Raw genomic sequence first — 22,564 nt, 5'->3', positions numbered from 1 at the left:
TAACTCTGTAGCCACTGTAGTGGGAGGGATCATCCCTCTGGGAGATCACATATGCTCCTTAAGGAAGGAGGAAATAGAGAAAAATGTCATCCCATCCCTTTCCAATGCTTTGGAATTTTACTGAGTGTTGGTTTGGATCCAGTCCACTGAAAACAGAGCTTCAGATCAACCTGGATTGATTCAAATTAATATTACATTTTCATTAGGTTAGTAAAATTGCATGTTAATCTGCCCTCAAAAGTCTCTCCGCCTATAAAAAGTGAAAAGTGGCTTTGAATCTGTTAAATATTTTGGTGTCAAATCTCAGACATGCTTTTATTGGAGATGAGAATATTCTGGGTGTGTACGTCAACAAACCTGACACTGAGAATTTGCCCTGAGCTGTAACCCTAATCCTAACCCTAACCGTAAAGAGGTTTTATAACAGGACGATTCTTTACACAAAACCTATTATAGGGATAGTCAGAGCCTAGCATCTAGCTCAATGATGGCTAACCTTTTTCTAAAGGTGTGCCAAAACTATGTGCGCACGTACTATCACACATGTGTGTGTGCCCATCCCCCCTGTACATGCAGGAGTGACCCACCCACCGCGCATGCATGAGTGACTCCCCTGTGTTGAAGGGAAAACGGCATCCCCGCCCCCCGGAGGCCCTCCGGAGGCCAGAAACGGCCCGTTTTCCAACTTCCAGTGGGCCTCGTAGGCCTGTTTTTTGCCCTCCTCAGGCTCCAGAGGCTTTCTAGGAGCCTGGGGAAGGTAAAAATGGCCTCCCCTGCCCCCCCGGAGGCCTGTTTCCTGACTTCCGGTTTGCATGTTGGGCCATTTTTCACCTCTGAAAGGCCACCTCTGAAGCCTCTGGAGGGCAAAAAATGAAGGCTGAAATCAGCTGGCCAGCGCACACATGCGCGGTGGAGAGGACCGGGCAATGCTTTGCATGCACTAAGAAATGGCTCCGCATGCCATCATAGACCTAGCTAATTGCATCCTCCCTGGGGGGACTTCAAGAGCAGGACCTCTGCACATTCATAGCTGGGAAATACAGCAGAAGTAAAGGACATCAGATAAATTATTAAAGAGGAGCACCAAATAAATCCTGGACTCTATCTGCATCCTTTGTAGGTCACGGTGCACTGAAGAATCAGTGCTATTAGAATTGCACTTTCAAGAATTGTGCGTATAGCAACTATATATTAGAGGACTTGTCATAATAACTCTTGAGGATATATTTTGAAGTTACTACATTACTTTTAAAGAGGTTATTTTGTTTTTGGGAAGCTGCTCCCTCATGAAAATGCATCCTTTAATTATCTATCATGTAAGCTAACAAGACAGCCAAATAGTTTTCTGTGAGCAAAATTCACAGCAGAATTCTAGAGATAAGCTACAAAGGTAGCCCTCAACTTACAACAGTTAATTTAGTGATTGCTCAAAGTTAAAACGGCACTGAAAAATGTGGCATATGACTGTTAGAGCCGAGGTGGCGCAGTGGTTAAATGCAGCACTGCAGGCTACTTCAGCTGACTGCAGTTCTGCAGTTTGGCTGTTCAAATCTCACCGGCTCAGGGTTGACTCAGCCTTCCATCCTTCCGAGGTGGGTAAAATGAGTACCCGGATTGTTGGGGGCAATATGCTGACTCTGTAAACCGCTTAGAAAGGGCTGAAAGCCCTATGAAGCGGTATATAAGTCTAACTGCTATTGCTATTGCTATTGTTCCTCACAGTTATGACCTTTGCAGCATCTCCATGATCACGTGATCAAAATTCAGATGTTTGACAACTGGTTCATATTTATGGCCGTTGCTAGATCCCAAGGTCATGTGATCACATTTTGCGCCCTTCCGGCAAACAAAGTCAATGGGGAAGCCAGATTCGCTTAACAACCGGGTTACTAACTTATCAGCTGCAGTGATTCACTTAAAAACTGAGGCAAGATATATAACAATATTCTTATGTATGTTTTGTGTTTTGTTCTTTCTTGTTGTGTTTTATTGTTTTTAAAGATTAAAACATTCAATAAAAAATATTTTAAAAAACCTGAGGGAAGAAAGGTCGCAAAATGGGGCAAAATTCACTTAACAAATGTTTCACTTAATAACAGAAATGTTGGGCTCCATTGCGGCCATAAGTCGAGGACTACCTGTATTGAACACAGATTGCTTTATTGTTGGGCAGCCAAGCCTAGCACTATCCTTTCTATTCTCAGAAAAATATATTTTGAATCCACCGGATATCACTATGCAAAGAAAAAGCATTTTTATGGCCATTGTCATTTGGATTATGAAGCTTAATGGAACTATGTGAGGCTGTAGAAAAGCCAAGTGGCTCATCCAGTATCAATTCTCAAATTATCTACAGAATTATGTCAAGATGAAGTGTATAACCCACAGTGTAGCCACCACTATTTCTCTTTTTCTTCCTAACGATGACATATTTTTTAAAAAATTTCCACATCTCAATATAGTTTGGAACACCAGTATATAATTAGGATGAATGCTTTACACTGCTAATTGGAATATGTTTAGTCATATTAGTTAATGAAAGAAAAAATAATCAAATGGCCCTTGAATCATACATTTGCTTCCAACAAACCAAGTCGTATAGAGCAGTGGTCTCCAACCTTGGCAACTTTAAGAGTTGTGGACTTCAACTCTGGGAGTTGAAGTCCACAGGTCTTAAAGTTGCCAAGGTTGGAGATCACTGGTATAGAGCACTGGCCAAAAAACCCCCACCTCAGTTGATGAATTTGTTTAGGGATGCCACATACATTTATGGAGGGATGCAGTGACTCAGTGGCTAAGATGCTGAGCTTGTCGATCAGAAGGTTGGCAGTTTAGTGGTTGTTAATCCTTAGCAGAGCATAATGGAGTAAGCGCCCATTACTTGTCCCAACTTCTGCTAACCTAGCAGTTCAAAAGTACAAGAAAAAATGCAAGAATAAAAAAAGGGACCACCTTTGGTGGGAAGGTAACAGCATTCCGTGAGCTTCAGCATCATGCCCATGGAGACGTCTTTGGACAGCGCTGGCTCTTCAGCTTAGAAACAGCGATGAGCACCGCCCCTAGAGTAGCACGCATGTGCGGGGGAACCTTTACCTTTATACATTTATGGCAATACTTGTGTAAATTTGTATATATGCATGTCCATCTTGTGTTTCAAACCTTTCTCTCTTTTCTCTCCCCCCGCCCCATTCCAATGCAGGTGAAGAAAATTTATTGGCAATCTTAAAACGAAGATGGTGGAAGTACATGATCCTTGGAATAATAGATATAGAAGCAAATTACCTGGTAGTTAAAGCTTATCAATATACCACTTTTACTAGTGTACAGGTAAGATTTTCTACTAGTTTATTTTCTCTCATCTCTACTCATTATATCAGAAAACCAAAGGAAGCCTGGATTTAACTTCGCAGTAATAGTAATAGTAATAGTAATAGTAATAGTAATAGAGCCATACTTTCCTGCCTTCCCGAGATTGCCATCCTATTTCCTCCATATGTTGGCTCAAAGGAGAGAATAGATTTTAACATTTATGCCAGGCATGCTAAGCATAAATATGGTAATCACAGATATGGAGCTGCAGGCACATAAAGCCCTTCTTAGCTCTGTTCATTACACTGGCTAAGATGAAGCTCGGAGCTTCAAATAAGTTAAAAAGCAGTAATAATTCTGTTCAGCCTTCCATAAAAGGATTAAAAACATGTTAAGAAATGTGAAAAGAAGGTTATTATCTCATCCCCCATATCCAATTTCATGTAGAACCGAGTCAATAACTGGAAGTTAAAGTCATAGTTAGGTAGATATTATTCTTCAAAAATCAGAAACTCTACTCATGACAGCTAAATTACACGGCAAGGAAACAGATGGATAAGTATCCTACAAGTCAGAAACATAAAATAAGATACTCCTCACTGTAACAAAGCCTTCCAGTGTTGAAATTACCAATTTTCTCTAAAGAGCTTAAACTCACAGGTCCTTCTGATAGAACTGCTTGGGTGGCATTTCCCAAGGGAAGGCTCTGTGTGACAGATTTTAATCAAGATGCATAATCCTTCAACCATTTTCTTCCCTTTGCATTGTAGCATTGGGTTTTGGTGCCACACAGTTGTAGACTTGTTTTTTTCACAATTATTTTCAGTCATTCTGTCCCTGGTCATCTCACGGTTGGACTGTTGTAATGCGTTCTACATGGGGCTACCCTTGAAGAGCATCCAGAAACTACAACTAGTGCAGAATATGACAGCGTGGGCAGCTTTAAGGGCCTCAAGAATTGCCTTATAACACATTCCTCCATGAGCTGCTTTGGTTGCCAGTCTGCTTCCGGGGGCAATTCAACAGTGTTGGTTATCACCTTTAAAGCCCTTCATGGCTTTAACTTGGCCTGGATCCAAATTATTTGAGGAACCCTCTCATCCCTCTGGGATTGGCCTTTCCACTTTTGCCAGCAGAGGAGGCATCATGTGGTTCTCATCAGCCTGATGGGGTCCTGGAGGGCATTTTCTGCTGTTGTGCCTACTCTCTGGAACATCTTGCCCCCCTCTTTGTGAGGTTGGCCCCACACCCCTCCTTTCTTTCATAAGGGTCTAAAGGCATAGCTGCCAATTAGCTTGAGGCCCCAGTGGGGAAACAGGACAGTAATTAATCAGTTTTATCATATACTGTATATCTATATTTATTACTTAAAGCACTTGTTTTGTGATGCAAAACCTGTACACTGTACAAATATGCTAAATTTGTAATATCTTCAAAAGACATTTCTTTTCTTTTCTCTTCCTAAACTTTCACTCATGTTGTAGCATTCTAGTGGCTGTGCATTTCTTTCGTTTGATCCAGTCATCCAAACCATTTTGATTTCAAAGGCCAATAATTGTCGAAATAGATAAAATTCCATGTGCTTTTTTTAGTTTTTAATTTGAAATAGCTCTCAGCCTTCTTAAGGATATGTAATAAAATCTAAGGTTGTTTTGTGGTTGTATTATTATCAAAAAGATGTTGCAAACAGAGCAATATTGTAGTAGCGTTTCACTTTATACATCCTAAACATGTACAAGCCCAATCATGCAGAAAGAACTCAACTACATATACATTTGACTTTTGTCCAGGAGGTAATTCCTTCATTTGAGAAGAGTTGGATTCTATGTTAAGAGTATTTTTAGAAAAAATAACCCTTTTTAGTTCTTTGATCCTGATAAATTTCTGAGCAATCTATAATTTTTTAATTTGAGTTGAGTACTGGTTTGTGTGATGACTTCTCCACTCTAAATAAATTAGGTGGTTTTTATCCTTAAAGGAAAGGATAATCTAGATATATTTCAGTCTGGCTGTAGACCTGGTTTAGAAACTTTAATGATTTTGGCTACCTCGATAAATGAACTAAGCCAAGAATTCAATAAAGAAAGCAAGTTGCTATTGACTCTGCTGGACCTAGTTAATGGCTCTTAAACATGGTGTCTTTCTTAATAAAATTACAGAGATGCAATTGAGGGGTATGGAGACTTAATTTTTCTGAATAATTACTTTTGGAAAGTGATGGAGAAAGACTTACCTTAATTTAGTGTTTAGATGATGGTGTTTCTTAGAATTATATTTCTTTTTCACGATATGTAATATTTATGTGTAGTGGAAATCATTTGAAGTTTGAAGATGTAGTGTAACAAATATGAAATTATATTTAACTATGTCTTTCCTTTCCATTCTATTCAAGGGAGGTTGTCTAAATCATTGCCTGGGAGCTGAATTAATTGGGTCATAATAAACTGAAATTTAATCAATCAAGAAATAAGCAGCCTTAGTAAGGCTATAGTAGGCATTTAAGTTGTGCGCAATGGGATATTACTCATCTTGAAAATGTAGGCTTGTAATTTGGATATCTTCTAGAACCTAGCATTAATCTTGGATGCTTGTTAAGAATTATTTGCCCTGCTAACAATGTAGTCCCATCTATATTCATTGGAACTGATCCTCAAGAGTGTAGCAAATACCTTATCACATTGGTTTATGACAATTTAGTTTACACTGGACAATCTTTGAAAACTATGTTGAAACTATTGTGGTCCAGCCTGTAACAGAATAATACTGTTCTGGTCCTGTTCTTCAAATGGCTATTCTGCTTCCTATTTATAAGTACAATTTAACATGACTATGATATTGGTTTTTAAAAACTCAAATTTTATTTTATTCAAAACATTAAAACAAACTCCAAAAAAACAACAACACCAAAGCTAAACAAGACTATGAGTGTATAAACAACTCAAAAGAGACATATATATAAATTGTCCCTCCAGTTGAATACTAATAAATGTATTTCAAAGATAATAGCCCCCCCCCTTGCAAAGCAGGCACACAATTTATAAATTTTTACAACACTATTTACCCAACCCACATAGCCTGTGCACTATGTGAAAAAGTTAATAGGGAAACCAACAGCTAAATTAAACTTCTAAACCCTCTGTTAACAGTCTATTGTATTTCACTCACAGAAAGTCCACAATGGCTTCTGTTGTACCATAAGTCACAACAATCATTGTCTTTGGTCCGTCCAGGATCAAATATCCTCAATTGATTCTTAATTAATAAACCGTTTTCTTAAGATATTAAACAGGATCTTTTGTAACAATTGGATGTCATGAATATGAATTTTAAAGTCCAGAACTACTAATTTTGAGAGTGGGGAGGGAATGCGAATTTTGCAGTATCCTTCCCCTGCCACACCCACAAAGCCACACCCACAGAACCAGTAGTAAAAAAAATTGAATCCCACCACTGCTCAGAGTTATTTGGAATTAAGAATGTTCCTACTTCACTGTTACTTGATTAAATTTGGACAAAACACTTCCCTTTAAAAAGACATTTAGTATGAGATTTTGACTTGCATTTGAAAATATATCTCTGGGTTATTAGTTTTTTAAACTATTTTAATAAGCTCTGTTACTATTTAACATTTTAGTATTGCAATATGTAATGGTTATATTGAAAAGTTGCTTTGGGGAGTTGGGCGGCATAGCGGTTTGATAATAAAAACGGTTTTACTCATTTAAGTTTTTTAAAATATGCCATTATTTTTCATTTAATCTATCTTGATGTCCTAAGGAAAAAGGCAGAATATAAGTATTTCTAATCTCTCTGTCCCTGACTCCTAAATCTTAATCTTAAATGAAATACCTCAAGCTACTTGAAGAGAATAAATATTAAAAATGGGAGGAAATGAAACAATTAAATATAATTTTTAAAAAACTTTGCACATTACATTTTTGCAAGTTCCAAATTTCACAAATCCAGCTGTTACAGGCTTATGCTTGATAGAGGGAGTGATGGTTGATTATAATTCTCTGTAGTCACTAAGCCACATTTCCTTTTAGTTCATGAATTACTTCCTTATTTCAGTTTCTTAGTTCTTTCTTAGTTCAAGGAGAAATCTACATCTTCTCTCTTCAGATATTCACAATGGAAAATTTAATGAGTGCCTTCATCTATATTGTATCTCTATTTTAAAGCTCCATGTTCTCAGAAAAAATAGAGATATTAAGTAAAGATTCAGATATTGTGGTTTTGAAACAAAATAAGAAGATGAGATGGATAATCCTGTTGACATGGAAACATGCTGAATTTATAAACCTAATGTTCTGCAAAGTTAATGGGACATCTCCTCATCTTTTGACTGCTTTATTATTTAATTGGCAAGTAGAAGAATCAGTTTGTTTTTCATTGTTTAAATGACTACTCTGTAGTGAGAAATTATGGTTCAGATTTGAGAACACAAGGATCACTCCCCCCCCTCAAGAGAAAAGGCAAATCTGAATTTATACCAAGATGTAGCAAAGAAAATAGGATATAAAGTTATGTAAATAACTTTAGCTTGCATTCTAAGAATGATTTCCCATGATTTGCAATCTTATAGAATGACTGAATTCACATAGTTAAAAAGCTACTTTGCAGATAAAACACATTTTTTTCTTTAGATCAGAAAGTGGCATTGTTAGAAAACTGAGGGGTTGATTCTCATGAAACAAGAAACCTGCCTATGATTTTTGGGGTGGGGTGGGGATGAAGTTATGGTTTTTAAACATTCCTTACAATTGAGCAAGAACAGTTTATAGCAGATTTTATGAAGAAATGTATGCATTTGATTTTTCTCCTACTGCAACTGGAATAGAGGTTGGTTTTTTAATCAAACTTTCTTTTACAATCTTGTTCAGAAACCCATTTCAGTTCAATTTAACTATTTTATGAGATTTTTAATATCTAGAATACTGGATCATATCTTATATTTATCTTAGTAAGCGAGCGCATTGGAATGGAATGCAAAGATAATCATTTTTCCAGATTTGTTTTCATAAATGGTTCACATGGGCAAACTATTCCATAACATTAATTTGGCAGCAAAATAAACGAGTTGAGGGGGAAGGAGAGAGAAGATATTCCTGGTTTCTAATTCCTTCATTAATCTATGGCACTGGAGGCTTGAATTCAATGTAATTAGCCAAGTTGTCTCCTATCTTCTCCTTGTCTTCCTAAACTGCATTTCCTTCCTTTCCTCAGTGGCTTAATTATGAGTACTTAGGGCAGAGACAAAAAATAGGAATTAAGAAGTTCTACCTCTCAACATCCCCTTTTACCATTTCATCATTTTTCTCCTTTTACAATGGCCCGCACTCTCTTTAGCTTTTTTAAATATACTCAAATATCCATTTTATTTTTGGAAACACTCAAAACTCATTTTCAGTGTTACCTTTTCAGACAAAATCATAACATAGCAGCTTTAGAGTCTTCCTTGTGGGAAGGACCATCCAGATGTTTTAATAGGTGTTTGGGATATTTTTTTTAAATTTAGATTCAGATAGGTAATTATGGCTGAACATTTTAATTATATTTGATTCCTTAGTTAGAACATATTGCCACTCCAGCTAAATTTAATTCTCATGCATGTAAAATACTACAAGATTATATGTTGGAATTTAATTTAGGGCCAAATCATTACTTTTAAATCCTTAACACTAAGATTATGGAGAGGAGTTCCACGCGGGGCTTTTCAAACAGCTGAACTCCTCTCCTGTTCCTTATTTTGCAGTTTGAACAAGCCACACGGGGCACGCTGCCTTGTCTTTGACAGCCGCCTCTTTTCCAATTGGCGGGGGAAGAAATCCATCTTTTCCCTCCCTCTCCATGGATCCCCGCCCCAATTGGAAATGAGGCAGCTGTGAAAGACAAGGCAGCGTGCCCTGTGTGGCTTGTTCAAACATCAGAAAAAGGAACAGGAGAGGAGTTCCATGTGGGGCTTTTCAAATAGCCGAACTCCTCTCCTGTTCCTTTTTCTGCTGTTTGAACAAGCCATGCAGGGCCATGCTGCCTTGTCTTTCACAACTGCCTCATTTCCAATTGGGGCGGGGATCCATGGAGAAGGAGGGAAAAGATGGATTTCTCACCCCACCCCCCAAATTGGAAAAGAGGTGGCTGTGAAAGTCAAGGCAGTGCGCCCTGTGTGGCTTGTTCAAACAGCAGAAGGAGGAATAGGAGAGGAGTTCCACATGGGGCCTTTCAAACAGCCAAACTCCTCTCCTGTTCCTCAGGCAGGCCGGATCGGGAGTGCACGCCAGGCTGTTGCTCCTCCTGCTGCCACCGCTGTTGGTGCGACTTTTGTGAGGGGAAGAGAAAAAATAATAAAAGGCTCTGGGCAGTGGGACCGGCCCACCATGGAGCAACCCCCCCCCCCCACACACAGCAGAGTTTTTTTCCCCTCAGCTTGGCTTTTCTTCATTTCTTCCTTCCCTAAGCACCCCCTCTGCATGCCCGGCCGCCAGGCTGAAGGGGAGCGAGCGATGGTGGTGGTGTGCGGCTGGCGGCAGCAGCGACTACTGCTCCTGGGCTCAGCAGGCAGCACCCCAACTCCCCTGCCGCCGCACCACCTCAGCAGCAGCACCTCCTGCCCGTAGAACCGAGGCAGGGAAGAAGATTCAGAGGCATGGAGCCACAGACTTCCCCCTTTCCCCCGCCCTACAGCTCGCCTCCTTGGGTGGGACCAGGGTGCATGCAGGGTGAGTGGAGTTTGTGACCAACTTTAAAGTGAATGGGGATGTTTGTGACTAAATGGGACAGAGAACATAGAGGGATGCAAGGGAACATGGAGGTAATCTAGTCTAACCCCTTCTCAAGGCAGGAGTCCTTCCTTCTCTTTGAGAGCTGTCAGTGGCAGACATGAGGGAAATGGTGTGTGTGTTTGTATGAGAGAGTGAGAGAGAAAGAAAGAAAGAGAAAGAAGGAATGAGAAAGAAAGAAAGTTGGAGAGAGAGAGAGAGAAGGAAGAGAAAGAAAGAAAATAAGTGGGGGAGAGAGACACACGAAGGAAGGAAGGAAGGAAGGAAGGAAGGAAGGAAGGAAGGAAGGAAGGAAGGAAGGAAGGAAGGAAGGAGAACTTATGATCATAATTGAGCCCAAAATTTTGGTTGCTAAGCAAGAGCGTTGTTAAATGAGTTTCACCACATTTTCCAACTTGGCCACACCCACCCGGTCACATGACCACCAAGCCACTCCCACAAAACAGGCCACACCTACAGAATAGGTTCTAAAAAAAATTGAAACCCACCATTGGTTTAGTGTAACATCTAGCTATGCGCCAGGAATCTTATCAATTATTATAAGAAAAGTTGTTCTGGTGTTTCAAAATTGTAGTTAAATACATTTTATTCAAAAACAAAACAGATGAAACTTTTAAAGAATCATTTATTCAATAAATACATTGCAAACATATAAGTTGTTCAGAGTGATTTTTAAAGTACATTTGTATTTGTGATTGTATTACTGCATATAACTCATGGAGAAAAAGAATAAAAGTATCTGAACAAAAACATTTGAGAAAGAACATTAGGGAACTTTGGACTACATATTCAACTTTTCAAAGCCATTGTGTCTGTTAAATTGGATCTTAAAAAATTCTAGGTATTTGATGTAGAATATTAATTGAATCATGTAATAGGTTTTGTGAGTGAGAAGAAAGACCTGATAAATTATTGGCTTCTTAAATCAAACAGCAAAATCAAAGTAATATGTGGGCTACTATAAAAGATAGATCAAGGATTTTTGAATCTGTACTTGTGTATATGTGTGCATGTATGCATTTACACACACTTTACAATAAGAGTCATAGATTAGGAAGAATTTTTTAAAAAAAATAATATAACTCTTAAGATAACACATGACCAAACCATTTATCTACCAGTATCATTATCTCTTCAGAATATACTATTGTATTATATAATGTTTGTCTTTTGTCCATTTTTCTTTGTTTTGTTTTGCATTCTGCATTTTGCATATTAACATAATTGATATAAAAACTAAATAGACTCTTGAAAGAATAATTTTGCTTCTTTGATTTGGAAAAAAGGATAAGTCTGTAAGCACTTTCTTCAACTAACATGTTTTATTAAAGACAGAAGCTTTTGCGAGAGACACAGATCACTTCATCAAATGCATAGAACTGGTAGATTGAGGTAGGATTTAAATTACAGTTTTGTTTCTGTTTCCATGTCAGCTGAGTCCAGTAGCTAAATGTTTTTAACATAAACAATGCTGTGTTTCAATTGTTTAATATAAATGCTGAATGCTGCATTTCAGGTTAGATGGCCTAGACATTGATATTTTGACATAGATCTTTTTAACATTTATATTTTATTGTATTTTACTAATGTTAATATATATCGCTAGTCCATGTATGATATGCCATATGCTAAATAAATAAATTAACACATGGTGAAGAATGGAAGGGGAAGATAGTTGGTTATCAGACACGGATTACATGACAACAGCTAAGAACTATGATAATGATTGATGATTATAATGCTACTGTGTTTTTTTAATCTTTCTGGTTCAGATTGACTGAAATCTTTTGACCAGTGAAGTCAGCAATCCCTCACCCAGTGATGGAGTTAAAACTCAGTTTTTATAAAACAGTTTGGCCTACAGTATTTCAGATGTCTGCCTTATAGGGATAAGAAAACTGTGCTACCCTGTTTTAATGGGGGGGGGGCAGGGAAGGGGTTTAGGTTTGAGGCCTACAAACCTTTCTTTTGTCAATTCTGACCACAATTGTCAAAATAATTAACCATTGTTTCTATTGCTCTGAACATGGGATACACATAGAAATGATAGGGTAAGCTTTATATATTTGTAAAGTAAGGTGACCAGATTTTCAGATTGGTAAAGAGGGACACCTTTGACCGGGGGGGGGGGGGGGGCTTGATTAAAAAATTTATACGGAGCAACATAAATTTTCATATAACGCAAAAATAGTATTGTAATATTGTTTTATTTCAACATAACTACAATTTACAAATATAAATTGTAACTGTTGCCTTTGATCACGTGACCATGAGGATGCTGCAATGGTCGCTAAGTGTGAAAATGGTCGCTAAGTGTGAAAAATGGTCATCAGTCACTTTTTTCAATGCCATTTTAACTTTGGTCACTAAGCCCATTATACCACCTTTCTTGCCACAATTCTTAAGTGAATAACTGCAGCTGATAAGTTAGTAACATAAGTGAATCTGGTTTCCTCATTTGACTTTATCAAAAGGTGATTATATGACCCCAGGACACTAAAACCATCATAAATATGAATCTGTTGCCAAACATCAAAATTTTGATCACGTGACCATGAGGATGCTGCAACGGTCGCTAAGTGTGAAAATGGTCTCTAAGTGTGAAAAATGGTCATCAGTCACTTTTTTCAATGCCATTGTAATTTTGGTCACTAAGCCCATTATACCACCTTTTTGCCACAGTTCTTAAGTGAATAACTGTAGCTGGTATTTTGTATTTTGGATAGAATCTTTTTTTAAATAGCCTAAGACAATTAAAAAAAAGAATCCACACAGAATAAATTGAACTAAACATTTCAAACTATTCTTTCTATGCACAATATATTTCAAACTATTGTGCATAGAATTTTTAAAAATGGTTTCACTTCGATTTATTTTGGATAGAATCTTTTTTTAAATAGTCTAAGACAATTTAAAAAAAGAATCCACACAGAATAAATTTTAAAAAATCCTATGCACAATAAATAAAATATTATTTTAAAATACATTAAAAAAATAAAAGAAAAAAACCCAGCTCACTTACCAGCAGGCACAAGTGAGCACTCCAAGTCAATCCAGAATGATGTAGATTTTAATACAAAGAACTGAGCAAATTAAAATTGTGAAATTAGTCAGGGAAATATTTTTCAAAGAAACTTTGCCACCATTTTTCCTACACGAGCTGACCTCCAACCTCTGTGCCCCTCCCCTCTGGAAAATCCAGGAAGTAGCACTCATGGCTTCTCTAGCCAAGTATTTTCTGGAGCTCTATGGTACTTAGTCATTTTTTCTTATAAAATGAGGTAAAAAGGGCACGGGGGGGGGTTCCGTTTTCTTGCGTTAATGTTTTAATTTAATATCTTCAATGAAAGTACTGAGACAGAGAGAGGGATTAGACAGGGTGTCTTTTGTCTTGCCCCGGTTAGGATTTTTAAGCAAATCCACTGGGCTTTCAACATGAAGCCAGAAAATCGGGACTTTTTTAAAACGCTCCAGGACACGGGACAAATTGTTAGAAATCATGACTGTCCTGCTGAAATCGGGACATCTGGTCACCTTATTGTAAAGGCATTCTAGGGTTATTCACATATTTGTGAAATGCTCCCATCTGCATTGCATTATCCTTTCCTTCCTGATATCCTCATCCTTCTAAAAAAAGAAAAAAAGAAAGCATCACCCTCACCCACTAAATGTTATCCTCATCTGGTTAGAAGAAATCATGTTCCACTGAAGACAGTGTGAAGGAATTAATTAACTATATCAGTTTCCTAGATAAATCCACAATGGAAAAAGTATCAGAGATTAATCCCCAATTCCTTCTTGTCAAAGTGTAGGATTTTTTGAATTTACAAAGCAGATCATAACCCTTGGAGGTTGATAAGCGAAAGTTGTTCAATTGGAGCCCTCTACTGCCTTTCCCCCATCAGGATAAGAAGACAATACTCTTTCTTTTAGAAGGAAAACTGTATTTCTATAATTGTTGGAATACACTTTGAAGGACTGTTGGACTTCAGTGTACACACTTGCTATTCTTTTTATTTAAATGTCTTTCCACACTTGCAGCCTCAAAATATTTGTCAGGATTGTTTATGACTCGATTGAATGATGATTTTTATTTACTGTATTTCATTCCCTGTCAGAGAACATCAGTCAAAAAGGCCAACAACCACGGGAGAGACTTTTTTCAACAGCATTATGTGTTTATTTATTTATATAAGTTATAGTATCTATCTCCTGTTCAAGTTAGCTAACAATAACACTTTTTTGATTTTATAAAAGCCATTAAAATCAGTATGACTGCTCTCAATATGATCATTAAAAGCAGATTTGATTATTGATAGTTGTTAGGGTAAATTCCCAGGTCACGCCAAAATAGTTTTCTCAGATACTGTCTGTACTTTGACAATACTAAAATATTAATTCTAAAATATTAGTTTTCTCCCTTAATGTCTTTTTTTCATCTTCAGCAATAAGTATAAATCATCTCATCTCAGTGAGCTGCTTTGTTTTGCTTTCTATAATCATGTCCTGCTACTGATCCATTTTTTTCCAGAAAATATGTGAAGAAATTTCCCACCAACCTTAGAAAATATGGCAATGCATTTCCTACCTACAAATATGAAAATAACAGATTTATTGGTCCTTCAGTATAGCCATAAATATCTTCTTAGTAACAATCAAGGTCTTTGCCTGTCCCTCCTCCACTTTTAATTTCATGAACGGTCTTTTTAGAATTGGACAAACCCCTCTTTAACACCAAGTCTACCCATAGTTTCTATCATATACTATTAAATTCCAAATATCTACTGTCCAAAAAACTTGCATATATGAATCCTAACTTTCCCTGAAATCTAGTTTATATCTTTTCAGAATATAGATCATGGTTTACTTGTTTGGTTGTCCATCCTGAACTTTGATAAATAGATACATATGTCAGGAAAAGGGATCTAATTTTCTCTTTTCCTTTTGCACTTCCATTTGATGTGAAAGATCTTTTCTTTATAGAGAGAAACGTCTGGTGATATGAGCTCTCATCCATGGAGAGCTGGAATCTGTCAGAAACAGAAAAGGCAACGCCTAAGAATTCCTGCAAGTCTAGTAATAACTCAGGCATGCAGGAAAAAAGAGAAGAGCGTGATAAAATTCCCACATTTCGTGTTTCTCCTGTCCACCAACAGAGGCTCATATTAACAACTATTAACAACTATTAACAACCGTATGAATCAGGTGGAGGGGGTGGAGCTGTTGTTATATCCAGATTTTACCTTTCGTTAGTCTCATGACCTATGTATCTACTCTATTCTGCCTTCATCGGCTGTTTAAGATTAGGATAGAAATGTCATAATCAAATCAGTAAGCAAGCCCTGTGAAATTAAAAACTCCAGGAACATCTGTCTTCCGTTCCCGTAGACTGTTGGAGATTTGGTGTATTCTAGTCTAATTCAGAGAAAATAGCCGCTCGAGTATACATGGCCATTTCAGTGACTTTTAAAAGAGATGAAAGAATTTATAAACTAGATGCTGCATTACATTTTAATTAGCCAGTTCTTTGGTATTTCAGTGAAAGGCTTCTGCATATGCTTGCTATTTTGCATATGTCTGTATGCTATTTCCAAATTCGTTCCTACTGCTGTTTGCTGGATCTAAACATTTGATAGGAATAACTCAAGAGATACATTCTAAGTATGGTTAGAAATCTTGCTTTTCACTTGGACAAAACTCTTTCTCCAACGCATTCACACAAAATTTTCAGGTCGTTCTTCCTATATATATGAACTATTTTCTAGCTTTTCACTTTCTTGGTATTAAGTAGATGCCAGCATTCTACATTACATATTCCTCATTACTAGGTTTCTTTTTAAAGGGTCATGCATTATGCATTACTTTTTTAGTTACATTTTCTTGTGCCTTGTACGGAACAGCATTTACTGGGTATGTTCTGTCATTGCCAGTTTTGACTGAGTTTTATTGACAGTTTTTTCTAAGTGAATGTGTGGAATCTTCACCACAACTGTTGTACTAAAATAACCTTTTTTCAGGAAGGAAAATTAATTTCTTCCCTTATTTATGTCCTTTATGAAACTGATTGGATGAAAAAAATGGTAACCTGAGCATTTGGCTTTTCTCTCAATCAATACTTTATCAAATGCCTTAGCTTAGTTTTGCCCTGCTGTGTTATAAAATGCTGTGTTTGAATTTTAATGCCAGACAGAGCTGACATAATATATCTAATTTTATCTTTCTTTTAAAATTCTTTAAAGGAGATTCCACTATTTGTGACTATCAGAGACAATAGTCTAAATGCAGAAGCTTACTTTTTCCACCATTGAATTTCATTTTGTTAGATAGCGCCCAATGTTCAAGTCTGTCAAGATCCCTATATCTTAAACCCATCTTCTGGAGTGTTGGCTATTCCTGCCAGCTTGGTGTCATCTGCAAATTTGATGAGTTCCCCATCTATCACCTTGTCCAAATCATTGATGATATTGAAAAGTATTGGGCCTAAAACAGAGCCTTAGAGTATCCCACTGTATACTTCCCTCCATGTAGATCCAGTTCCATTGAGGACTACATGTTGAGTGTGATTGGTCAGCCAGTTATGAATCCATCTGGTGGTGCTGCTGTCTAACCCACATTTTTCTATCTTAACAAGTAGTATGTTATGATCTACTTTATCAAATGCCTTACTGAAGTCCAAGTAAATTATATTCACAGCATTCCTCTGGTCCACTAATTTTAACACTTTGTCAAGAAATGTACTATGATTTGTTTGGCATGATCTGTTTTTGGCAAACTCATGTTGGCTTGTGGTTATTACTTTGTTTGCCTCTAGTGTTTGCTAATTCATTGCTTGATTATTTTGTCCAAATTCTTCCCAGGTATTGAGGTCAGGCTGATAGGTCTGTAGCTTTTTTGAAGATGGAATCTACATCAACTCTTTTCCAGAAGCTTTTTTGTTAGTCTGTTTGTTACTTACTGTGATGATAGTAAGCATCCTTGAAATATTCCTCTCTTGATCTAATCTCTTCCACTCTATTACCATTGAGCAGCAACTTGGTCATTGGTAATCAACTGTGGTCATTATGCCACTGATCTCTGAACAAAACTTCTGAGGTTTCTAATGACACCTGTTATTTCTAGTCACTTTCTTATCCAATCATTGCAGGGAGCCAGATGCCTTCTTATAATCAATTCAAGCTACATTCAAGTTGGTCTTCCCCCTCTGGCAATTTTTCAAAATCATCTTGTCAGCTGGGAGCTGGGTTTTTGTTTTGTCCCTTTGCTATTTGGGTGGCTTCCTTTCTGTTCAGATGGAACTAGATTCTTTTCAAGTTGATTATGTTGAACTGCATCACCTACCATGCCAGTTTTCAATTTGAAACTTGTTGTTGTTTATTTGCTTGGTCTTACAAATGATTATTGTTGTTTTCAGCTTTTCCCATTCAGTAGCTCTGTTTGTTATTGTATGACATGCTAGTTTAGGGACATTTTTATGTTCTCCCATTGTGAAATATAAGACAAAGTATATTACAACATCCCTGATGATACGCTTGATCTAATTATGTCATATTTTTAAAAATTTTTCCACCCTGCCCTGCATCATTTTGAGCAAATTAGCACTTTTCATCATGTTTTTTTCAAATGGGAAATATGAGCAAAGATGCCTGATGATGAAATTAGCAGACGGTAGAGTTAGCCATAAAAACCGAAGCAAGATTCTTGATATCCCAAAAGCAAAATAAATATAACTGATATGCTTAGTTTTTAGCAATTTCTTGTCCCACTCTGGGATTTATTTCCTTTTGCCTTCCGCAGGACAGGTGTTAAATAGACTTCTCTTTGGTTTTACAATAAGGAAAAAGCTTTGCTGAGCAGAACTTCAGAGAGGCTTCATTTATAATGTGGCATTTTAAATTTGAGTTAAGAAGAAAACTAGATTGATTTACCGTTTTATAATTAGAATTGAAAATCATGTAGAGAAGGTGTGTTTCTGAAGTCTGTCACATTAGACATGACCAGAGGGGAAAACACCAGTGAGAAGCAGCAAAATAGCAAGCGGGGGGGGGGGACCTTTCTGGACTAAATCTTATTTCTGCTTGAAACAGCTGTTGCTATAGCAGAATGCCAATCATTGACAACTGGCAGATGTTGCATTGGGTGGGGGGGAGGTTTTCATATAGTTTGCTTGGAAGCAGCATAAGGGAACTGCTCAAATGTGACAAGAGAGAGTATTGTTGAAGATAGAGGAATCAGTGATGGAAAATCAGCATGGATGTTGCTTTCTGAACGTGGGTGGAAGCATGCTGACCAACATTTTGCTTTGATATTGGTAAAGATCAGCATTACCCTTATTGATATTAAAACTGCTCTTTCAAATAATAATGTTACATAAATGGATACGCCAATGTACGTGCACTGCAAGAGATATTTTAAACTTTTAAAATACATTTTAAATAAAACAGTAGTTATTTTGTCTCCATCTGCAAAGACTCACACTACCCCGATAGTCCATAAGTGTATATTGACAACACAGGATAAACCAATAATAAGAAAAGTATTAAGTCTTGTCCCAAAAGTGCAACTGGACTTTGTTTTTTCCTTGGAGACATTTCACTTCTCACCCAAGAAGCTGAAGAAACTTCCTGGAGGAGGGCAAAACATCTTCAAGGAAAAACAAAGGTGCTTCTTGAAAAAGCACCTTTGGCACAACCATGACCTGGAGAATCTCCACAGACAATTAAATCTTGTGTGCTCAGAGCCTGTCTTAGGACTCAGTGGAGGATACTCAAACTTGAGGAATTTCCACACTGCCAGTACAGCAGCCTTGCACAGACATGGAATGAGCTTTTCATCACTAGATTTTAAAACTGGCTCAGATTGGCTCCTTTTTTTTTCTGCTTAGAAAGAAGAGAGGCTGGAACTGAAATTTCCCATCTTCTCTCTTGATTTCCTTAGATCAAAATAATGAACCTGCCCTGCAGTAATGAATTAGGTGTTTTCGGTAGAGTAGGTAGTACCCTTGATCAGTCTGCTCTATATACGTTAAGGGACACTCAAATTCTTTCCCATTTATTGAGATTTGTGGTAATTTCTAATAAAACTTCAATCCAAAAAATGTGTCATACCCAGATGCACAAAAGAATCATGAAGTACCAGCCTCTGTAGTAAATTATGGGAATTTTGTCAGAAGAAAAGAGATGACAAATTACTTATTAGATATGTAAAGACTGGAACCTAGATTCTCAAGAGTTAATTATTCAATACCTTATGTAGTTTAGCTTTCTCTCGCATTCATTTTAAAAATTAAAATTATTTCTATCCCTTTTTATTAAAGTATTCACAAATTTAATTTTTTACTCAAGATACAACATAAATTATTGTTGTATTTTTTCTTTAAGTTGTTTTCATATTTCTTTGCTCTCGTTTTCAAAACTTGGTGTTATGAGTATCTCACTCTCCCCTTGCTCTCTATCACTTGCTCTGCCCCCTTTTCCTTGTTCCGTTTTAAACCAGGAAACCACAGAGACAGAAAAAGTCTGTGTAGATATGTTTTGCTGAATTTATAAAATATAAGGATGAGATGTATGCTTGATGTACCACAATTTTTCCAAAAAAGAAGCTGTCATTACCTGAGATATTAAGCAGTTGACACCACTGACCTCTTGTGGGGAGAAAGATGGAGTTCTGAGTAGTAACTTCCTTTCTAAATTGAACTAGGAATTTCGAGGGAAAAAATAAGGTAGTATAATATTAACAACAACAACAAGATGTTTATGTTTCAATTTTTCTTCTAAGCTCAACTATAAATTTCAGAAAAAAGATAAAACATAATAATATTAACAATATCTTTATGTCTTGGTTTTCCTTATAATTATGATAATATGAAAAGTGAGCTTGAATCTCACACTTTTTCCAAATGATGAGACGGGATGGGTAAATCTTGCAGTTCTTCTGAGGTTGTGTTTCCAAGAATAGACAAGGGCCCCATCCTTTTAGGAGAGGACTAGAGCCCAAATGGGGTCCAAATCAGGGACGTGCAGTCACTAGAGGCAAGGGAGGCAGAGCCTCACCACTCTCCTCAGGAAAAGAAAAGAAATTTAATTTTTTTTAAATAATTAAAGCCAAGATAGTTGCTACCAGATTCCAAGTCACAGTGGCTTGGTGTCTGCTTAGTGTTAACCAAAGCTCTGCGCAGCGCCGGGAGGCCACGGAGAAGCTTCGCTCCGCTTCTCACTCAGCTTTTCCCCAGAGGCGATCTGAGACTTCAAGCGGTGGAGCTTGGAGAAGCAGCGGCCACAGGCCGGGTCAGCGGGTGGGCGGCGGGGCACTTTGCATCGTGGGAGCCGCCAAGCGCCTTTGCTGCAGACCCGGGCGCTTGGCGGCTCCCGCGATGCAAATTCCCCCCCCACCGCCAAGTCCGCAAATTCCCCCACCACCACCGAGGCTTCGCAAAAGGATGCCCAGCTGAGCCTCACCAGGCATAAACCTCACCGCACGTCACTGGTCCAAATATTGCTGCATGAATATTATGGAAAATTGTGCAGACAACACACATTCCACCATGTTTTCTAAAAATACAAGTACCACTGGATTGCCCCAGAGAGGATAGATTGAAAGTTTCCCTATGAGACAATGTAGGTATGTTATTCAGAGGAGCTAAATAGTTCTACTATAGAAACAGTTAATCTGTGCTCAGAAAAAATGTTCATGGAAAGGACCCACAAGGGATATTGAATGGAACTATCAAACTGCTAAATAACACTTTGGTGTATTAAATAACTGGATGATGTTACTAAGACAGAAAGCAGCCAAAATGGGTGGGTGTTTTCTTTTTTTTACTTTTATTCCCATCTTATTATTTATTTTGGAAAAATATAAGAAAAAGATGATACAAACAGAAGAAGAGGTTTAGGCAATGAAATAGGAATGAATAAACAATAATTCTGTAATGTTATAAAACCAATACTTCAATGCATCATTAGAAGCTTATGATAATGCAAGATGTTTTAAATCTGTTTTCTAATCAAAGCTCACATGTCCTTCTAGAGTTTTAATCTAAAAATGTTTGGTTAACACAGTTCAAATAATAAAAAAGACTGTAAATAGTATCCCATATATTAAATCAATGCTACAAATTATACATCAAATATAATTAATAATTAAGATAAAACCCCTCAAACATACGTTTTGGATGTGGCATGATCCCATGTATTAGATTGTAGACCAAAAATAGTTTCCATTAGAATTAAATTCTACATCAGATTTAGTTTTTAAATGTTAGGTAATCTAAATATTAAGACATATTCCAACCATTTAATTATCCATTCTCCCAAGGAGGGAATCAGAGCCCTTTACCAATAAAAGCATCATAATAATTTTATGGAGATAAAGTATTATGCAGAGATAATTAATACAGATCTATTATATCTGCCAACTCTCCTGATTTTGCTAGGCTGATTCCATTCTTCAAACATTTGTGCACTGTTGTTGCTATGGTCCTTTCAATCCATTTGATGGAATAAGTCTATCTAGTTTTCTTGAAATATTTTTTCAGAAATGTCTTGCCAGTATCTTCTTCCAATGACTGAGACGGAATGACTACAAATTGGTTTTTGTGCCTAAGGCAAAGTTAAAAATTTTCCAGCTTCTAGTCTAGCACTTTTAGCCAATGTTTGTCCTGCAGCAAATCATACCCCAATAAAATCCCAGATTCTTTGAGATGCATTCTTTGAGATGGGATCTGAGAAGCATCTTGTTGATTGCTTTCAAGAGAAGCAACATGCTTTGGGGAGAGAAGGAGAGTGATTGTTTAATGCATGATCTGATGCTCTAACATTCCCAAGTGATTCCCCAAAAGAAGGGGATCATTGGAGATGCTAGTCCCAGTTTCCTTCTCTGCTGCTTTTATGACTTACTTCAGCCTATCAATGAAGTAGAGAAAACATAAAGGAGATGAGCAAACATGCATACAATACCTACCCAACATTTACTTTCAGGATAAACAACATTATCAGTAGAGCCTCATCTATTCACAAGATGGATTATTTTTTTAAAAAAAAAACAGAGCACAAAAACAAAACAAAACATCACTGGGTGTCACCTATATTGTAGCTCACCATTCAAGCCTTTTAATCAGCTATATTCATACTGGACAATGACACTGCTTTTCTCAGGTACTGGGTACAGACAGACAATTTATCCAATGGAAAGAAATTCTGAAAAGCAACAAGAAACAAAGCACAATGATGCTAACATGGGAACCAGTTTCTGCAACAAATCCAGTTGTCTACTTTGCTCTTACATTTACAATTCAGGGGTGTCAAACTGGTGGCCCGCAGGCCAGATGCATCACATGCACATCCACCCCAGCTCCACGAAGGGCGGAAATGTCATGATATGCCATGTGACACTCTGAGTTTGACACCCATGATTTACATAAACAGCATCACAACTATCCTGCTCTTTGATGCATTGATTGGCAGGTCTATAAGAGCCAT

General features: G+C 37.3%; 1 protein-coding gene across 2 annotated transcripts in view; it reads left to right on the top strand.

The window, feature by feature from the left end:
- Positions 1-22,564, top strand: part of SLC35F1 (solute carrier family 35 member F1) — a 229,517-nt gene that overhangs the window by 170,130 nt on the left and 36,823 nt on the right. For both annotated transcript variants that reach the window (XM_087718571.1, XM_087718570.1), the window contains exon 3: positions 3,200-3,327. In XM_087718571.1, coding sequence (XP_087574697.1) covers positions 3,200-3,327 — 128 coding nt within the window. The remainder of the gene's footprint in view (positions 1-3,199; positions 3,328-22,564) is intronic.

The sequence above is a fragment of the Thamnophis sirtalis genome, unplaced genomic scaffold (genome assembly GCF_051295495.1).
Source record: "Thamnophis sirtalis isolate CommonGarterSnake01/CBP01778 unplaced genomic scaffold, rThaSir2_p1.2 scaffold_6, whole genome shotgun sequence".
Lineage (NCBI taxonomy): Eukaryota > Metazoa > Chordata > Lepidosauria > Squamata > Natricidae > Thamnophis > Thamnophis sirtalis.
The sequence above is the reverse complement of the archived record's forward strand: the minus strand, read 5'-3'. Positions and strand labels throughout refer to the sequence as shown.